General features: G+C 36.9%; 2 protein-coding genes across 2 annotated transcripts in view; both read left to right on the forward strand.

Annotated features, from left to right (window-relative positions):
- Positions 1 to 14,592, forward strand: part of LOC110843010 — a 51,854-nt gene extending 37,262 nt beyond the window's left edge. Inside the window, exons 3-9 of the mRNA XM_022088915.2 lie at positions 941 to 1,182; positions 7,934 to 8,035; positions 8,664 to 8,710; positions 8,790 to 8,851; positions 11,640 to 11,871; positions 12,018 to 12,070; positions 12,777 to 14,592. Of these exons, the coding sequence (XP_021944607.1) occupies positions 941 to 1,182; positions 7,934 to 8,035; positions 8,664 to 8,710; positions 8,790 to 8,851; positions 11,640 to 11,871; positions 12,018 to 12,070; positions 12,777 to 13,630 (1,592 nt within the window). The 3' untranslated portion in view covers positions 13,631 to 14,592. The remainder of the gene's footprint in view (positions 1 to 940; positions 1,183 to 7,933; positions 8,036 to 8,663; positions 8,711 to 8,789; positions 8,852 to 11,639; positions 11,872 to 12,017; positions 12,071 to 12,776) is intronic.
- Positions 14,593 to 17,981: 3,389 nt separating this feature from the next.
- On the forward strand, positions 17,982 to 21,061 carry LOC110857510. Its single transcript, XM_022106099.2, has 9 exons — positions 17,982 to 18,656; positions 18,738 to 18,940; positions 19,063 to 19,148; positions 19,266 to 19,525; positions 19,599 to 19,724; positions 19,811 to 20,053; positions 20,134 to 20,311; positions 20,398 to 20,538; positions 20,650 to 21,061. The coding sequence occupies exons 1-9, from the start codon at positions 18,163 to 18,165 to the stop codon at positions 20,908 to 20,910; spliced, it is 1,992 nt and encodes a 663-aa protein (XP_021961791.1). The 5' UTR covers positions 17,982 to 18,162; the 3' UTR covers positions 20,911 to 21,061.
- The last annotated feature ends 640 nt before the right edge of the window (positions 21,062 to 21,701 follow it).

The following is a 21,701-nucleotide window of genomic DNA, read 5'->3' on the forward strand; positions in this document are numbered from 1 at the left end:
ATTATATTAAATTATTTTCTTTTACGTCTTGTGACTATGTGCATATGCATGCACGCTGCTTAGTATTTTTAGAGGTTTTACTTCATTCATGGGTTTAATATGGTTGAACAGGACTTTATTTAGCTTGGTATTATTGGACCCACCTCCGGAGGTCCTCAAGTTGAACTGTTGACTTAGGAAGCAGACACTCGTAGAAAAATTATGACAGGAGAACAGAAGAGGTTGGCTAATAGATACCATTAAATCAGCAGCAACCGTCAGAACCATATATTTTTTCATACCGCTGAGTGTGCAGCCGGTAATTGGAGCCCAACCGTGCAAATTATTGATAAATTATTCAAACAGGGAGCTTTTATGCCTTTTTATTTGTAGGGGGAACAAAGTTTTTGCCGGGGTAATGCCTATTGAACATCTCAAACTCGAAAATTAAAGACCAAAGTTGTACCAGTGAACAAACTTGACTTTCCTTCCTTTCACAAAAATACACGTGCATGCACACGCCCTGCGAGGTTAACATTAACAATTAAAACTTTTGAGAATATGACCCTATTTTGGCGTTCAATCGTCGTCGTCACTTTACTTATGTATACTCGTTCCCAGCAGGATCTTCAAGTAATTAAGCCCAACTTTAATAATGCCGCGTCTCGAGTGTGTCCTAGTTTATTAAATATCAATTATTCCTTGGAGCAAAAGGAGTTTAGACCTTGTCGACTATTAATTCAAACTTTGAAATCCCACTCCCTTATATTTATCAGCTTTATTCACTCAACATTTCCACAAAATCAAAGCTTCGTACTCATAACATTAAATTCAAAATACTTTTAAACCTGCTAATGCTGCTAAGCACAAATTAAGTTTTATCCATGTTTAAAAATAAAGATGATTCGAAAAGAAGTAAGAATGCTTGGTAATTTCATATATGTATTTTGTTATTATTCAGGTTATGCCCATGGATATAGTTCGGAAGGTTACCGACGTCATCCCGATTACATTCATCGTTCTCAGAGAAGTTACCGAAACACAAATCAGATTTCAGCCCATGAAGAAAACGGTGTGGCCCCTGCTCGATTCCATAACAAGAGTGAAACATTCTTTCTGACGGAAAATTCAACGACCGTCACAGCCCAAATCGGAAGTGCAACCTATCTTCCATGTGCTGTTCGAAACTTGGGCAGTGGAGTGGTAAGTGATCCATTTGAGATAGTATTTTAATTTTCTCCCATCCGTACAACCTATTTGTGAGAATGTGCGATACTCCGTTGTGACATATGCACAAAGCAGTAAAGTTGACACGTGCACACACAGCATACAACGTAGTAAGGGACGTGATAATGCAATTTTCCACAAAAAAATATACAGTGACGGTGAAAGTTTACTTATGTAATGGGGAACTGTGTGCAACTTTAGCGATTGTATTAACGAAATAATGACATTGAATGTGAAAGGTTTCAGCAAAAGCTACATTATTACAGAGTAGGATTGCACGTTGGAATGGAATGAATATTGGTTGACGCATGTACAGTGTTGGGCAAGTACCATTAGAGCGATACCTGAGTGAAATTGGCAGTAGTGGGAGAGGAAAAATACAAATGGAGAAGAAAGCAATGGCCGTTTGAAAGTGAGAAATGGGGAGGAAATAGGCAAATAGATATATTATGGGATAAGATAAAGCAGGGCGAGAGCACGATGGAAATGGAACTCTGAAATGAATGCACCGCAATTTCCAACCAACCAACAGCGTACATATGTATGAAGTGGAGGACTCAACGCTAGGTGAGTAAGATGTAATAAATAGTGTGAATTGGAACCAGAGCATACTTTCCTTGTGAATTGGAAGCTGGCATGAGTGAGTTTGCTAAATTTTTGGGAAGGTTGAACCAAAAACGAAGAACTATTCTCATGAATCATTCCCCTTCACGCCATTGCCATTAGTAGAGGATAATAAATTCTAATGTTTATGAATTTCCAAACCACTAATGCTCCACTCTATGGCATTTCTCCATCTCTGAACTTTCCATTTGTAGACTGAAGGTGGTATTGCTTGTCGTGGTGTTGGTTTGTACTTTGTTGATTGTTTGTTCTTATGTGGTGTGTTGTTGGCAATATGCATGTATGATTCCGACGTGCTTCGTGAGAGTGATTCCCAAATAGTGGGCGAACGGATATTTCCACCCGGTTTTCTCGTAAAATGAGTAACCAACCAATAACTGGTACATAGTCCATTGCAAAGAAAAATCTCAAAGTTTCCGAATCCAATAGCTGAAAGGGATACTTTTGCGAGATGTGCTGTATTATCACCTATAAAATGCAATGGCAGTGCTGGATTACCAATAGTTGAAAGCAATAATATAGCGTACAAACCTGACAAGTTCACTTCACGATTGTGGTTGATACTAACCACAACTCTCAAGTTTCGGGAATACGCCAAAGAAACTTGCAGTTAGTTGTATCTGCGAAATGTCTGACAAAGTCATTTCTACTTTATATGCTACAGCTTTGTAACACGTGTTCTAAATTATCACATATTTTTCGAGCAAATATTTTACTTTCCTCTCGTGCCAATGTCTCCGTCGTCTTGATTAACAAAACAAAATAATTCAAAAATCTTTCATCTCACTGCAACATGAAAAACAAATTAGTTTTAGTTTTCTGATATTTATTATGCCTATGTCATATTTATCAGTACATAGGTTCATGCATAGATTGGTCTGGCATGCGAGACAAAGCCTGTTCTGTTGCAAATTAAATATCTAACGAAGTTAAAACATATTCAAACTACACGCTGCGTGTTAGCTTCGTAAATGTATAATAAAATATCAGTTTAAAAATTTTAAGCTGATTAAATACACTTAAAATACTAGCAGGGATGAATATTTTTCGTTTTATTTTTCTTGGTTTTATACGTAGTTGAACTGCGTAATACGTAGGCTTGCTCATTGCAATAGTGATTGGAGGTCTCGATTTCTTTCAGAAAATGGAATATGGATTGATTAAAATGCATGCCATGAAATGGTAATTTCGAATTTGCAACTTATTAGATTTCAAATTTACTGCTTGATATCATCCAAAACACGGGTTGTTGAAAAGAAAATATATAATAACTTTTTCAAACTTTTTCGAACTCCTCATTATTGAAGATCTCCTATCATGTCGTTGAGCTCAAAATTGAAACTCAACTCTGCCAGAGGCTAGTCATCCAATTAGAGTTTAATTATTGTCAACTGTCGCTGTTGCTGAAAACGTCGAGTAAAATAGGTTCCTGTGATAGCATTGCGTTATCTCAAAGAGGCGCTTTGCTAATCCTTATAACCCGCTTTGTTCTCTCAAAGTTTCAAGTGGACTTGGAAAAACTTGAATTGGTTAGTTTGAGAGCCAAGCTGGGAAATCTGGGTCACTTCACCCGCAGTGGTGGTAAGCAAGGTGAAGCCAATCATTGTCTCATCCCCATGCAACCTTGCTGCCAGTTCCAAATACCGCACTCTCACCTCCGCAACATCCTCCCATGCACGTTGGTTACTTTTTGTGTTTTTGGTCATAGGGAAATTGTCGATGGAGAAGATAGGGAGGCAAATAGTGAAGTGAAAGTAGTAAAGTCATCAGGATGACTCCCACTTGCGAAACAGAATACATTGCATGCACAATACATAATATATTGTAGAACAAGAGGAGTAATAGTGAGAAGGACGAATGGTGGACTGGATGAGAGGGTTAACCTGCTTGTCCGATGGAAACTCATCCATATCCGATATTAACAATGATCCAGCTTTCCATTGCCGTCCAGCAGAGTGAAAGTCGTGACGTGCCTCGGGTATGCGGGCTCATCCTTCTCCAGTTATTATCATGAGTCGTAATCTCCTGGCTGTCGACCCAATATATTGATGATGATCCGACCTCCTCAGTTACAGAGCTTAAGCAGTATCCCAAGTGTTGCTAGTTTGGCCTATACTTGTTATGCCAAAAGTTGATGTCTATCGATCGATTGATGGCTTTCTTTTCCCAGCTTTCCCGCTTATATGCAGTGTGTTATTGTTGGTGGCAATATTTGGGTATTTCTCAACTTCTTCCCTACTCTAATAATCCTTGTCTTCGTTGTATAAATGTGTATTTACTCCAAGAGGGTAGGAATTCTGTCCGTTCAGCTCAAGATTTAAATTCAATATTTTCTGCCAAGCTCTGATTTGCGTCTTTAATAATAATGTATTACATATTATACAGCATGGGGGTTGCAGTGTATTTTCTGCATTATATACTCCTACATGCGTTGGTCAGAAATATTGATGAAGCTTTATTTGTTGAAACCTTAACGTAATAATGTCAAGTTATTCTGGTTGGCTTGGTCCAGTTTCAAATTTAATTCTACACGGAGGAATTTAGGCGCGAAATTCCGCTTTGTTCTCTCTCTATTATTAAGTCGTGTAGAACAATGGAAATCCAAGCTGGGATTGGATTCTCGATTGTTTCCCTTTCGGTAACTAAATCGTAAGTAAATACATGAATCACCAATATCGATTTCTATACGAGCTTTCTCCTCTGCTCAATTCCTAATAACATTTGTTGGCTGGATTTCAGATTCTTGAATCCCATTTACTCAAAGGAACAAATAGAACACGCTTTGCTTTTAGCTTGAGGACAATGTAGCGTAAAGTTAAATAGCGCATGAAGCAACTTGGTTTAGTTGGTGGGCATGGTGGTAGGAGTGAAAGTCGCCAACTAATTTTCACATGAAAATACTGTTGTCTGGCAAGCAGGTGCTGCGATACGAAATTCAACGTCTATGCAGAGCCTTGGTTGGGGCGAAGTTGATTAAAACGAATCGTTTTATTCACATCCGCATTACTCACACGTTGAATATTTGCACAAACAAAGCAGCGAAAGAGTGTGACAATGATATATACGAATGTGAGCTCTTAATGTTGCTGGGTCGACCAGATCACATGATGATATCATTGCCATTTCAGTGGCTAAGGAAAGCATATCTTGAAAAGTAAATGCGAGTCATTAGGTTTTAATGATGGCAGTTTTTGGACCAAAAGATACTTATCGCATTTTGTAATGTAGCTTCGATCTGATAATGCGGAGCAGTTGCAGAAAAATGAGACTTTGCAACGCTATCATTTTGTGACATCAGTCACATGACTTTCACATTCCCCTTACCTCAATTCCACTTAAAATCGGGGTTACATGGATTATTTCCTAATTTAAAACTATTCTTTTACGCTAGCAAATTTACTTGAAACACAATTACTTATTATTGAATGACAAATACTGAAATGTATGTATTTCTCCATAAATAGATTATGTAAGCCAAAAGTTGCATGCATAAACTTATTATGAGCAAACCTGTACTATTTATGTCAATACTGCAGCCTATTGTGGATACCTTTTTGTGAGTGAGCAATATAAATTTGTGCGAGTCCAACAAACCAGCCAGTCATAAATAAATAAAGGGCCAAATTCGCTGGAATTTCAGTCGTGCCAATAAAAAATAAGCAAAGAAACGAGATTTCCGCCACCTTCAGCAGTGTAACAAAGTCGATCTACGTGTCTATCCAATCTAATTGATTGTCGGCACGCCATGTAACATTTTTATTTATTTGCGCCATATACCGTACGTGTTCTGAAACTCGGCATTTGCAGGAGACAAAAGGCAAGAGAGATTAATCTATTTTATCCCGTGTATGGTGACGGTATCGGACGCAAAGAATTGGCCATATCATCACATCGAGGATTGTGATAGCTCCTTTGTGCTAATCAATTTGTGAGATTTAATCTATCAATTGGGACTCCATTTAGGAAGCATGATTTTTCATGTTATTTAGCAAAATGTGGTTGGCCCAATGCAGTAGAAGGGAGATTGAGAAATATCATGTTTTTCCGACACATTTGTGAATAGGTGGGTGGGTGGCTTATTTACATTGCGCCTTATTTTATCGTACTTGACGTTGACGCAACAGCAGCAGACATCTCCAGAATTTCGTGTCCAAACAAATTTAATAGAAGATGTTGGCATAAACCAGAGAATACGACAAAGAAGTTTTTTGAATATCATCAACAAGAACAAATATTAAACTTTTGAAATCGTTTGTGACAGGTGTGAGGAGAAGTTTACCTGGGAGCAGAATTTCGTTTTATTTGCCTTCTGTACCTCCCACATTCGAGAACACACAAAATAACAGAATGTAGTTTTGTATTCGTTTGTATTGCTCCCTTCAGAATACAGATAAACTAATATTATTCAAACTGACATGGTTTTAATGAGGTCTCGAAAACTTTATGCGTTTCGTGACATTTCATATTTACTTTCAGTGATCTCTTTATTAAAGACAACCACCCGTTATCAGTTCCAAGCGTCGTCATTATTTCTCAAAAATCAAGATAACATGGTGCAATAAAATCACATCCATATATAATAAAATATAACCACTGGGGCGTCATGACGTCAAAGACCATGGGAATGTGGCACAACCAGTAGGCTGGAAAAGTCTTTGCTCCTGCGAAGTTATTCTAGGATTTGATGGCATAGTTTGCAAAGTAGGTTTAAAGCAGGTCTAAGGTCTAGTAGTACTAACTGGAGATCATAGAAATTTGAGGAATATCGGGCCAAACAAACGCGTGGGTTTGGTTAGGCTGAAGGGAAAGTGGTGAAAGGGTTTATACTAGTCAGACTCTGATTCTTGAAAGTGTGCTGTGTTGTCGCGACAAAGGAAGGAAGTCAGTGGAACATCTTAATTAACTGGGACCATGATGCCTTCCTTTTTCAGGAAATGAATTGATGCAAATTGTTGGAGGCTACATAACAGAGACAACACGAGGACACAAAACGTTAACAAAAGCGACGGAGGCGAGTGGTTAGCAGGACAAAATTAATGCATTAGTGAAATGTATCATCTTAAAACAAGAAATACACAGGAAGGAAGGTCCTCATGAATTTTCACAAGGGCAATTCTAATGAAACTGCGTCGTCCGCCGCCACTCTCCGCTTTGCACCATGACACACAAACAAACCATTCCGCTCCCTTGCAAAACTTCCTTCGGGGTGGTTCTGAAAAGTTTAATACCCTTTCACCGCCTTCCTTAGAAACAGCACAATCGCAATACATGACTTATTTTTTAATGAAGTACGGTATGAAGTCTTAGTTCTTACGCTACTTAAAATTTGACATGTGCATGGTATCGAATATGGTCTTAGCGTCGTATTCGTACAATAAGTACTAAACATTTGCAATTTCTTGTGCAAATTGTATTATTTGACATTGCAATACATAGTTTTTAAACAATTACAATCCGATATGCACTATCTGAACGGAATATGTACATATTTAGCTCAGGCAACACTTTTATCCCCACAAATTATTTTCATTTATCCATTATTTTATTTTATTGCTAGCTCGCTTCCGCACATAACTTTTTTTATTGTGGCATTTACAGGTTTAAAACATGTCCAGCACCTACATATATTAGGATTTTATGGCATTACATATGTGATAACCTTCATTTAACCTTTGTAAGCTAAATACTAACATGAAACTGTACTGCATAGCATGTTTTTCATCCTGATAGAATTTGCCCCAAAATGGTAAACGAGAAACAAAGGTCAAAAATTGGAATAATCTTTCACATAATCCGTAAAGCAAAAGATATGCTGTCCGAACTCCTTTCACCTTAGCATAGGAGAGGCTTAGGAGGGAACTACAATGTCTGTAACACCAGATTTAATGTCCATTTTGCACATATGTAGCATGATACTACACAATGGCAAAAGTGCAATAAAATCTGACATTGCAGATCGTGTAAGCTTTCCTCTTTAGGTAAATATTTTCAACATCCTACGAGGAGATTCATGTTAGGCAACACCTATAATTATAATTTTCCGAACGCATTCTGTGTATAAAAATGGAGTTGTAATTAATGTCTGGTCTTGTTCTTAATTTAGGTGTCCTGGATTCGCCGAAGGGACTACACGTTGTTGACCGTCGGAATGGGCACCTACAGCAATGATGTTCGATTTTGGGTGGAGCACAATCGGGCTGCACAGGTAGTTAATTACCTTATTTACAGCAGAATGGGCTTGTTTGGATACTTGACACATTAAATTGGAAGTTTGTGATACATCAGTTTTAATATGGGTCATTAAATCCTATTTGTGTAATTTTAAATTAAGAAGGTTAAATCAATAGCGTAAAGAAGAGGAGATTGGCTATGTATGCTTACGTTGGTATGTAACGTCACTACGTGCATACATATATCACGTATATCACGTGTGGGATATTTCCTGTGAAACAAATTCATTTTCGTAGAATGTCGATAAGCCGTTGATGAGCCCATTTAGCTCAATTAAATGAGTTTATACTTGCTATTCTATATTTTATGTGCCTTTGTGTGCTCACATTTCTCCCATTTCCAATTCTTACATTAGTATATGTAAGTTCGTTAAATGCATGTTACCTAAATACATAGGTAGATGCTATACTTCCGGAGAGGAAAATTTTATATTCCTCACAAAATATAGATAAATTGGTGTACGTCAATAATAATTTAAATGCATGTTGCGCAGGTCATACATGCAACATATTTCACACTAACCAAATTTTCTATCTTCTGTTTAATAACAGATTATTGCAATAAACTTTGTAAAAAATCATGATTTCTTTATTTATTTGCAGAATTGGCAATTGCACGTTAAAAATGTGCAAGAGTCGGACGCTGGAATGTAAGTTAAAGTCGCATAGTTTTATACAGGCGAAACTTTCATCATGAAAATAATCTGATTCGTTTCGCAATTTTTACAGTTACGAGTGTCAATCTTCGGTGTATCCTTCCTCTAGTATTTTCATCTGCTTGAGTGTTGTTGGTAAGTTGAATTTACTACAATATTTGTGGGACGTGTCAAATTTACACTGTACGGATTTAATTTCTCAACTTTAAATCACACTGGAAATTGGGCAATTGGGATTTTGGGAAACGTGGGTTTCCTCTTTTTCTCCTCCCGTTTCCTTTGATGGATATTGTTTTCACTGCAGAGAAACAATACAGTTGGGCTCTTGCTATGTTTCAGAGAGTGGTTTGTCGGCCGTCTATACAAAATTATACCAGAACAGGCTCGTTGTTTCGAAAACGAAATTAGCCTTTAATTTACCAACCCTAATTTCAAAGCCCAGCCCAACAGAGTAATTTGCCTTTATTTTGCATTTGGGCAAACATTAAACTGCCAGCACTGTTTACTTTCTAATTGCCCAGCAAGCAACTCTAATTTCCTTCCTCCTCTACCGACTACTAGCCAACGCTATAATTCTCCCTTGTTTGGGTTATACTGAAAACTAATAACGACCGACTTTAGTAATGCGCAAAAATTTTATCCATCAAATAAACTAATTTCGCCAATTTAAATTTTACTCCTCTATGCATTCTGTGTTTCTGACGTATGTACATTGCATTAGTGGAATATAATTAGTCAAATGAGACTGCTTTACCTTAACAAAGTAATTTGTAGTTCATTAAATTCTACGAGATTTTTCTTAGAATTTTGAGGATGTGCAGGCAGAGGCAGCCAACATGTAAATAGATCTCATCCTCAGATGTAAAGACAAACGTGCAATTTATAATTAAGGATTTTTGATTTTACAAATGTTAATCCAAGTTACTTGCCAGAACTGAAAAATCAAATAAACCAAACTTTCTGTGAGTTGATCAGAGGATTCAAAAAATTAACGAACCCATTCTGTGCACACATACTTTAATTTGCAATTTGTAAGACTATGAAAAGTTCCCCATCTTCCTCCACTATCGTCAGAATGATTACAAGAGATATCCGCAGAATATGGTTAAAACATGCCATAAATTCATCTTCCGATTGACTAAATACGTGTGTTTAAAATTTAAGGGTTGACCAGTGCAAATATTTTATCCAGGATTATTTTATTCTGACATAAAACCCAGTTGTAGCATTAAAAGCATATACGAGGGATGTCCTTTATCTCGCAAGATCATTGTCGACACAGTGTGAACTCTTTTGTGGGGACCTTGTTTTTCCAACAAAATGAGTGCTAGCATCAAAGCAAATGATTATTCGTTGATTTAATTGTCATAATTTATTTGTCATGCTTTATGTAATTATCATCGCACACAATGAAAGCTACTGCCTAAAACATTATGGTACTTGATACTCTACTTGACATTTATAGGGAACTTGATTCACAGGCAAATACACAATTATATGAATATATTAAACCCTCAGTCAGACCAAAAATGTAGAATTTTTAAAATAGAAAATTCTTCAGATGAGTACGTGTAAAAATATAGACATGTGTTAGAAAAGGTTCAATTAGCATTTTAGAACTATGAATTTTTCTTGGCTGGTACTAGACACAGTAAATACGTATGCAATAGTAAAGGGCTATTTTTGGCAAACCTTATCTTTGGACGAGTAGAGGACGAGGAATGAAGTATCGATTCAATTTAATATCAATATAACCTTTTTCTGGGACAAAGTCGTATTTTATCATGTTTTAAATGCTGGTTTCGCATAGCAGGGTGTGCCTAGCACTTTGGTGAGCGAGAAATCACTCGGTGAAATTATGTGTGAGGAGGATGGTTCAGTTTTAAAGGGGGAGTCGACAAGTGATAAATTATTCAGCGGTTAGTAAACCATTAGGCGCTCGTAAATGATCCTTCACTTTGTACATTGCTCCCAGTCAATCTCTTTCCAATTTCCTTGTCTCACCCGTGCAATTTCCTACGTTGGTCCAGTTCTCACTTTCCTATAATAACCACAGTATATATAAACTACATTAATACAGCACCTGGCGCTGGCTCCGCGTTAAAAATGTATCTATTGTTATATTCACACGCGCATAAATATATGTATCATGTTCAGCGACAAGACTTTGTAAATCTATGAGCAGAATTAAGATGTGAAAAAATGAAAAAAAAAATGTTCAGAGTTTAATGGAAACATATCCAATTTGAAGTAACACAAAAGAAGTACCGTCAATGGTATCAGCCAATATCTGCATATTTACATCAAACTAACTTTTGTCACCTCGTGTATTGTATCGTGTATCATGTGCGTGCAAACATAAATTAAAGTCCTCTCTTAAGCCACGTGTACGTATATGAAGCCCAGCCAACATTGTTTTTTTTTCTGGAAAAAGTGTCTCTAAAAGATATACGAGGTTAAAGGTTTATTTATGAACCTCAAATTATTAAGAGGTGGCAACTTATTATATTTTTATTTGCGGTCGAAGCCATGTGTGCATAATTTATTGTGTGCGACTATAATTAATCTAGATCAACTGGGATTTTGACAGTGAATGGCGTGAAGCATAAGCCTTTTTCAGTTCAGTCTTTGTGTTTGGTCTTGGTTTTAGTGGTGGGGTGTGTGTATGCCATTGCCAACTTTCTCTCACTTTCTTCCCTCTTACACACACACAGACTTATCTGAACACAAAGCACACGCATTGCAGAACACCACTACATATTTAGTACCTCCAACAACACCGACTGAAAGATATCTCTCGTCGGTCTGGGAAATGCGTTTCCCTCTTGTCTTTTTTTTCGCCAGTCTGCAAACTAATGAAATGGAAAATGAATGGAAAAAGATTGTTTTGTATTTTTATAACCAACTTTACACTTTCTTACAGAGGCAAAAGCGGAAATCCTAGGGGAGCCGGATAAACACGTGCGAAGTGGAAGTACATTTGAGCTGGTTTGTGTACTGCGAGACTCGACAGAACCCCCTGTCTACGTATTTTGGTTTCACAACGAAAATATGATTAACTACGACGTTGTACGAGGAGTCGTGGTCAATAGTGATTCGGAAAAAAGCATTTTAACAATACAAGATGCCAAGAAAACTGACAGTGGATCATATCGGTGAGTTATTATTATTTAATTACTTTAACATCCATTTTTAATCTAGATAAATACAATTCGTAGCATGTATGTAGCAGCTCGAAACCTGGTCAATTCAGGTCAGCAGCAGAATATTAAGTTAATTTGTATTACTATATTATTTCCAGGTGCGTCCCATCCAATGCAAAGCCTGCGAGCATTTCTGTTCACATCTTGAATGGTGAGTTGAACCACAATCTACTCGCAATTTTTTCGAACCCATTTCATTAAAAGCATATTTCGGTTACGCAAGTAATTTTGCCATTAAATACATACATTAAATTACGGATGGCTAAATTCGAGTTATATTTAAGGAATGAGTATGCAAACCTATGTATTGGCTTGAGAAAAGTATCAAATTGCAATTACTGAAGTTGTTTAACATTCACTTTTTCAGAACTTGCCGATGCATCAATTTACCATACGTTTTCAAGAGAGTACTCAACTTTTCCATTATTTTGCGAAAACAAATTAAGCTCCAGATAATTAAATCAAGTATTCTCAAAGTATTTTACTTTGATTTTAAGTACCATGAGCAGAGTGGATTACCAAGTTTTTAGGCATTTTTATAAAGTTTGCACAATTTGTCTGCGTTGTTTCTACTTAAAAAGTTGAGTGGGATAGGTATACAGTAATGAAGCAAATTTGGTTTTACGTAAATTTTAGTCATCATATATGGCAGCCATATAAAAGTATATGCATTACATTTGTATGTAGCTTGGATAACCCTTGCGCTACTGACAGAAATCTTTTTCTATTCTGTTATTTTGCTTAGAAGAACTGAAATGCTCGGCTCTGAACTAATATCTTACTTTGTGCTTAGGTACATATATAGAAATTGGGAATGTTGTCGTGAAGTAATTAGATGGTTACTTTGTGTTGATCAGGAGAAAAACCCGCAGCAATGCAGCATGGAAGTCGGAACGACGGGCAACGACCGCTGGGAACTTCTTTTGGTCTCCTGTTTGTCGCCACAGTCTTCGTAGTGACAGTTTGGCTCAACCTCAATCGAAATCTGTGCTACCTTCATCGTGAGGTGGATGCTGCTCCTCCACCTTTGTCAGACGCTTCTGCTCCTCCTGCTGGAAATCTGCAACTAGTTCACATCCCACACGAGGAGGAATCTCATCCTCAGATCACTGGGAAGACGTTCGCCACGTCGAGTTTGGGGTTGATGCGAATGGTATACGACGAGTCGGATAGTGCTGACAAGGTTGACATGAGATTGGGCGCAGCTTTGCGAAAAGAAAAATTCCGTCTCATTCTGTCAACTTCAAGGGTTTGTATCTTGGAAATATCATATCATCAGAATCACACCCGTAACAGGAGAGCATCTTCGTGGAAAACTCGCGTGCTTCTCGCCAACTCAACATCAAACAAGAAGAAGGCGAAAAATGTAGCAGATGTTGCCGCTCTAAGTCATGTCGTCGTGAGTACGGAAAATAGATCCAATATTATTAACAGTGCTTCTCCCTCTCATCATTTTCTATCCACTCGACGAAACTCCACAATTACCGAGGAGAACTTCCCATTAGACAATTTTTTCCCATCATTATTGTCAGATTTCTTCTCAGTGCCCTCCACGCCTCCTAATGCTAAACTTGATACCACGACGACTTTCTCCTCCTCGTCAGCCACGTCTAAACTTCCATTTGACAAGGAGTCGTTATTTAAAAGCCCTGCTGAGTCTGGGGTAGCTGCTGTTGGCCACAACGCTAATGCTTTAATTTGGAGCAGGTGAGATTAATTCAAGGCTCCATTTGAACAAACTCCAATTACATTTTTGTACGTCAGTTTTTCATTAATTAAGGATAAAGAAAGGACCTAATAAGATTTACCAGCGGGGTGAAAATTAAAACTATATTGTATGAATAGCTATATAACGATGTATGCTATGCAGCATGCATACATTCACATATTAGACACTATTAAATACATATAGGAATATAAACATGTACCTTATTTGCACAATTTGTTTTCTTGGTTCTCAAGAATGCTTTATGCGTATACCCTTCATTACCGTACATACAAATATCAAAATAATGCATACATACGTGCATGCATATATATGTAGGTATGTAAATATGCATATCCCATTGTTTTGTATGCTAATGTAGAACATGTACGTCATACCTTAGGACAAATATGCCATCATTAATTAAGTCCATTTCATAATAATAAGTTAACTTGGCTCTCAGACAAATTTATATATGTAAGCTAAATAGCGTAAGCTAAGATACCGATGGGTACATAACTGATTGTAACGGTGAAAGCGTATTTCGTGTACGAAATGTACGAAAAATTAGAAGGGAACTGATTTTCGATAAAAAAGTTTTACGATGACATCATGCAACCCAACTCATAGAATAGTCTCTTGTAGTGTTAAAGTAAAATTAAAATACGTGTTAATTAATACTGAAAATGTTTATCTTGCTCCATAAGGTTCGAATAATATTGTAATCAACTCTATAATTAATTCAAAACAGATAATTATTGTTCCAGGGTTTTTGTGCAGATAAAATATAATACAACTTCAGACATTTACATATGCTAACTTACTGTTTGATCATTTATTATAATTTTACTTGATTTATATTAGTTTGGTACAAAACTAACCAAATAATTTCTATTATGTATTACTCATTGCCTCAATTCTGTTTGTCCATTAGAAAATTTTTCAAACAAAAAACGCAGAGATTTAACTGTGATTTTTAACCTACGTATATGTGTGTATAATTAATAAAATTGATGCTTTTTGTGAATATTTTAGGAAATAAAAACTAGAAGCTAAAAATGTTACATGTCATCTCTGGGCCTCATAGTTTACAAATTGTCTTCACGAACGTGTCACGTGACCATAATTCCAACCAATTCATACCGTTAGCTACATACTTTGACGAGATATATATGTCGAATCTCGAATAAACCAGATTTCCATCATTCATCTCCATCACACCAGTCGCATCTATCCCGTATAAAAGAAAGGATTTGCTGTGATTTGCTTTGGTAAATTACCTAATAAAAATTTCAAATGAGCATTTACCATATTCCACATTGGTTGCTTTGCTATGTTAAATTTGGCCCAATCTGAAAAGTGTGTACCCTTGCTTCCCCGTTGCTGAATAAATTTCCACTCCACTAAAGAATTTTAGCTATCACTCTGCTACAAATTTCCATCCAGTTGCAAAACTGAACGACGAGGGCTTTTGATTTGCTGGATATGTACCTCATTTCCTAGTTTAGTTATTTGTGCAAAATTTTGCAGACTTTTCTCCAACAGCCAACTTTGGCGAGCTGTTTGGGATGATACATGAATGATTCATGGGAAGATTCATTATTCAAATGGAACAATGTTTCCACAGCTTACCTTACCGTTGCAAATATGAGTAAACATGTTGGAACCTGAGTACCTTCAACCGCTTTCATTCCTGTGAAAGCCTTTGTCACACAATTGGTGTATGTATGCCCATAAAAGTATAAACACTGAACTTCTATATAGTGGTTCGAGTTTCATGCTGAATCAATTAACTCCAATTTGCGTCACATTTTACACTATATACACTTTTTCAAAAATAGTTTAGTACAGTGCTTTAATGTTGCAAGGCCCTTATTCGCATGTCCGATTCGATTGTGTAGTAATTGGATTTCATCAGAAGAACGTGAATAGGAAATTCAATCCCTCCCATTCATTCCGAAAACAAAGCAAACCCGAGAACAGTTTTACGCAGAAGACATAATATATTTGTACACAGCTAGTCGGGTTAAATGCTCCCAAGCCGGTTGTCAACGTGCACTAAAGAATGCCAGAGTGCTGGAAATTCAGCAACACAATTGTTGGACTCCAGTAGTGCAATCAATTTAATATTTCATTGTTGTGGCAAAGTCGTGAAACCTGCAAATGTTTGCAGATCTAAACTTGAGTAGATATGTATGTGTATTTCATTGTAGACTGGGACAGCTCTAATGCATACATACGTAAAAACAAAGGAGGTGTATTTGTTTGTCCAAGTAGAAAGAAAATCTTGCCAACAAATTTAGGCAGTCGTGGTCCATGCGTAGATTGAAACAAAAAGAAAGTAAAGTCAAAGGCAAATTGTATCAACCAGACAAAAGTAATGGACAACAAAGATCAAAGCTCAGACAGGCGAAGGAGACGTTGGTCAAAAGTTTGCACCAACAACCTTATAATAAAAAGGTTATGGGCTTCGTCGGTAGTGTTGGTTAAGTTTGAACGACAACTGAATCATCGTCAGATAGACTTTCCTTGTTTCTTTTGGTCGGTGAGTGGAATTGTAGTTTCTTGCAACGAATTGTTATTAAGCATGCCACCTTGTTTTTGGAGCAAATATCGTGTTCTCGCGTAGGTTCTGAATGCTTGCTTCGTGATTAAGTAACATCATGCAACATTTCAAGACTGGAATTAAAGCTTAGTTCCGTTTTCTGCCAAGGCAAAGAAACTAACTTGATATGAAGTCAACTGACGCTGATGACGTTAGGCCAACGTTCGAGGGGTCTCCTGAGATTAGACAAGTTTTTATTAATTTAAAAGGGAATCTGGGCGAAGAGACTGGAGAAATGTGGGCCAGCTTAATATCGAACACTCAGCAAAGTAATTTTCTTGGCTTTCCCTTTCTTAAAATATCTTCCAAGCTACGTTGTAAAGCACGTTATGGCTAGCAAACAGCACCAGTATTCATTACTATTGTGGGTAAAAATACCCAGACTAACGGGTAGTAATATGTGTTTGGTTGTTTCACAAAAATTGGCTGTAGTTTTATTTTGTTACCACGTCACTCGTTCCTATAAATTCTGTAACAATGATCCCGCATATCCGCAGTTGTTCGCCAAGTGGAACGTTATAAATTAAATTTCTTATTGCATGTTTAATGATCGTTACACCGGACTTCAAGTTGTCGGCAACTTGATTAAACAATTAGGATAACTCTTTTATGAATTCAAACAAACTCAGGCTTAAAATATGCAATGCAATTTTCCCACAATACGTTTTCTGAAAGCGGAGTATGCATGAAAGGGAACTCTCATAATAATTATTGTACTTTTATCTTATCTTGGCTACACGAGCAATTAATTTGACGAAGACGCATTTTACGTTGACGCATGCTTTAATCAGGGGTGAAATTGGTGGTGTGGGAAGAGTATACTCACTGTGAAAAGAGACAATTTGAGCCTTATGGTTGCCACCACATAACGTCGAATTTGGTAAATTTTCGGGACAACTCAATTTTTTGTCCCCGAGTATCATTAGTCGCGTGGAGGGGAGGGAGCTAAGCAGCAACTGTGGCTGTGAGAAAGTCAAAAGTGGGAGATAATGAGGAGTGAAATAAGAGAAGAAAGGAAGCTGAGAGGGATCTATAACTGCGGCACGCTGTCGAGAACATGACGTCGTAATCTCAGTCATCTCAACTTGTTCTACGCTGAGAAAAAAGTCCAGGGACATGGATAATAATTTATCATATTCTCTGGGAAATTTTCGCTGCTTCAATCATACTTTGAAAGCCTAGTCATTATTATCCCCTTCTTAATCTCAGATTTCTCCACCGTAAACAATCCCATTCTCATTACTTGCATACTAATTGTTAGAAAACCTAAAGTTTTTCTCGTTATTTTTAGATTATTACGATTCCTGTAAGATAGGGGCATACAAATAAGTAGGTAAATGTTTATGATGAATGCATGTACATATATAAGTTCAACAATCTTTACTGCATTTGGGAAATTGGCAATGATTCGTTCCATTGAAGTCAAGTAAGTACGTACGCACGAGCAAATACTTGTTAGCATATAACCACAATAATTTACAACATACTTTTACGTATTAGCCATGGTTCACCATATGATTGCTTATTGTTCCTTATCACATAACGCATCATCGTATATCATAAATTTGAAATCGAACAATGCGTCATGCTATGAATCATTAATTATTCGCCGATGGAAGGAAAACACCCTGATTGCATTGCAAAAAGCAATTTGGGAATAACAAATAATCTGCATGATAAGCATTGATGCCAAATAATATGTACGTACATTTAGCACCTATGCATTCACAATTAAATGGTTTCATAACGGCGAATACGTATCCCTGAATGCGTGTTTACTCGACATTACTTATCTGCGTCTTATCAAATCATTGAACAGCGACAATGATTAGTCTCACAACAAAACCCTTTTCGGGTGAAACCACAGGTGCATAGTGCATTCAGAAACACAACATCAGTCACAATACATTAGTCATCAAGCACATTTTTCAAAATGGTAATTCCTCCAAATTACACGGAAAACATCCCAGAAATGATAGAGCCAAATTGGAAATCGGACGATAAATTCGTTTATTCCGTGCTCTCGGATGTAGCGAACAGTAGCTTGAAAGATATTTTCCCTCATTACAAGGACATAACACAGTGTAAACTTAACAAAGAAGACCTTCTTGATCTCGATTATTGTGGAGATGATATTGATGTAAACAAGCTCGTGGATGATTTTCGTGGTCCTGCAATTTATATAGGAATCTGGTTGAGCTTGGCCATAATTTTCACGATTGTTGGAGTAATTTGGTGCATTTGTAACAAGTGTTGTTGTTGCTGCAAAGGAAAAAAAGGAGATGACTTGGACTACTTGGTAAATACCGAGTCGGATGAAGATCTTCGACAAATTGGCGTATACCAAGGGGACAGAAAACATAACTTAAAACTAGTTTGGAGAATTACTTTGGCTGTACTTATGACATGTTGGGTCATAGGATTCTCGTAAGCATATAACCATAACACTTATTGTTATCCTCTTTAGTTTATCGTCAATTCATTTCGGATACACCGTCTATTTTATAGATTCAGTGTGTTCATGTCATTCGCATCTAACGAAGGCTTTAGAACGTCCGTCTTTGAACTGTATGACGATTTGGACTTGTCGTTGGACGACGCAGAAATGTATATTGATATAACAAACCGTCAAGTGAATGCAACTTTTGTTACAAGTTTTGGGAACCTATCGGAAAAAATTCTAGAAGAATTTCCACCAGAAGTTCCAACTGGTAAGTTGAATAATGTTTCGCAATTTACATGAGACGCATTTGCATACTGTGCTAAATATAGCTGTCTGAGACTAAATATTAGACACCAAAAGTTGAGGCACAATTTGACTTATTTTTCATAGGTAACCTCCACATTAATTCACAGGCATTAAGTTCAAGGATTCTTCTGCACTCTAATGTTTTAATTACCCAATTGGGACATTCTATGGTAATTTAGCAATACTAGAAATGCTACAATCAACCTAGTATTATATAAATCAAGTATCATACGCTGTAAAGTTAAGAGATATATATTTGAGTACTATTTTATCATGACTCTTCGCAGGAATTGAAAGGGCTAAGCGACCTGCTTCGCGAATTGCAAGTAACGTTGAATCACTACGTTAATCCATTTTTGTCTCGAATGGAACAAGTTGGACGAAATCCTGAATCTGATGTGAAGGAAGCCTTGCGAAAAACAAAGGAAGAATTAGATAGAAATGCTAAAGATATAACGGATGCAATAAATGAGATTCAAATTAGCAAATTTCGAGAAGAATTGGAGAAAGCGGAAGATGAATATTTGGATGTTGTCGGGTCCGCAATGTCAGTAATTTTTTTATTTTGTACCACTTTAAAATCAAATGGTTCAAGTATTGCTACACGTGTAATATTGCAGATACGGAAGTTTCATGGGGTTTAACCTCATTTTGTTATTAATACTCATCGGAATAGTGATTGGATCTGTGGTTGTTTGGATTGCTAAAGGACCGGCAAAGAATATTGGGTTTATCTTTTACAGATTGTGAGCAAATATCTACTTAATAATTACCAAATATCATGACTTATTTTCCGGTTGGGCGGTAAAATATGTCCTTGTCCTTGGCACAGCTCCATCGTAATGATGTTCGTTTTGGGATGGATTATCGCATGTGTAATGGTAACACAGTTTGCCATTTCTGGATTTTTGATACACGATGTATGTGAAGAGTTGAGAGACTTGGAAAATAATTCCACGGATGATCAGATCCAGATGATTGCGTCAGGCCAAGGATTCCTGATCCCACTGAATAAGTCCTCATTTGCAGAGATGAACGAGGATTATTCCGTTCCTTCTTATTCGTATGTGATCAAGTAAGACGAAAAGCTCAAAAACAAGACCAAAGTAGATTAACTTTTCTAAAAATACTTAATATGCTTTCGTGTTCTTATAGCCACTGCAAACACAACAGCAGTGCATACGCAGCTCTCAACTTGGAACTAGTCTACAATGCTTCTTCGATTAAAGACATATCTGACAATTTTAATTTCACGTCATCGAAAGTCAAAATTGATGATTTGTTTTTTACCAAAAATTTATATGCTCTTCGTTCATCCTTATACCATGAGTTGGTAAGAATGAGATTCATAAATACATGATATTTACTATGTGAATGTTCAAAGTTAAAATTTACAAACTATACAAATTTATTGCCCAGAAAAAACTGGAGTCCTTTAAGACTGTTGTAGCAGACATTTCCAAGTCTGAAACCTTGAATGGAACAGAGGGTTTATATTCAGAGATACACTCTGAGTTGGTTTCATTACTGCAAGAGTTAGAAACCCTCAGATCACCAGACGTAAGTTTTGAAATACATAATGAACAGCACAAAACATAGAAATAGATGATACGCATGCACACATACGTAGATATGCACTTACAATTAGTCAGTAATAATATTTTTCTACAGATTGAGCGGAACTTTCCTGCGAACACCGTGGACAATATAATTTTCCTTGTTGATGACTATGAAGAATTCGTGTATGAACAGGTAACGGCCAGAATTGGAAAATGTCATCCGATTTATTACGCCACAAATCAAGTACTCGATACGGTTTGCAACAAATTGTTAATCCCAGTAGCGTCGTATTGGTGGTCTTTACAACTCCTGCTCGTCATGATGGTAGCGTTAATTTCTACGGCGTTAATTTCTGAGCGTGTGTTTAAATGATAAGTGCTGTCAAACGCCGGTACAGATTGAATCTTATTAGCTAAAGTTAGTCTAATTATTTTGTGAAAATGTGCCTCGACTTTATTTGTACATATATATTTATTTAAAAAATAAAGATGCAACTATGTGTAAATGCATATAAGCAAAATGGTACGAAAATGTTCAACCACCCACAAACAAGTATCTAAGAGCTTATGAACGTCATGCTTTGCTTGCATTATGAACCTGTATAAATTCGTCTTGACGTTCAAAACAATTCATTTCAAAGACGGATTTTGTTGAGTAGTTCTTCAGATCAAAAGAATATTCATCCCATTCCACGGTCCAACACTCACAGGAAGAAAGAATGTGGCACAAAGTAATAAACTTTTACATAAGATCTGAACATGATGATCATAGACGCGGATTTAGGACTTGCAGGATGAAAAATATATAATGTGGTGTGAATGTTATTTCTCAAAATAAATGAGGAAACACCTTTTATTCCTTTCTTGCAACTTGTAATAACTTTCTTGAAAAGCGGATCAAACGAGAACATTGAAATATAAGAGATACAAATGTACTTATAGACACATGTACTGCAGGATGTACGTACGTACGTAGGTCCGTTTATTTTACTCCATGAAACGACAACATAACAAACCTTGGGCCTGAGTTTGTACACACCGAGAATCTTGCGACGACCACCCAGCAGTCGAGTTAACCTTCCGACATGTTGTACATAGGCAGTTACATGGAATTGTAGTTGTGGACAGGCAGGAGCAGGGGCAGAATAGGAAGAAGCGAAAGTC

Source organism: Folsomia candida, unplaced genomic scaffold (assembly GCF_002217175.1).
Source record: "Folsomia candida strain VU population unplaced genomic scaffold, ASM221717v1 Fcan01_Sc001, whole genome shotgun sequence".
NCBI lineage: Eukaryota > Metazoa > Arthropoda > Collembola > Entomobryomorpha > Isotomidae > Folsomia > Folsomia candida.

What these genes read in the sequence shown, in the direction of transcription:
- LOC110857510 (XM_022106099.2), top strand. Translation starts at nt 18,163, where the DNA reads ATGGTAATTCCTCCAAATTACACGGAAAACATCCCAGAAATGATAGAG. An exon ending in CCCAATTGGGACATTCTATG is followed by an intron (nt 19,149 to 19,265) that starts GTAATTTAGCAA and finishes GACTCTTCGCAG; the next exon opens with GAATTGAAAGGGCTAAGCGA. An exon ending in CATCCTTATACCATGAGTTG is followed by an intron (nt 20,312 to 20,397) that starts GTAAGAATGAGA and finishes TTTATTGCCCAG; the next exon opens with AAAAAACTGGAGTCCTTTAA.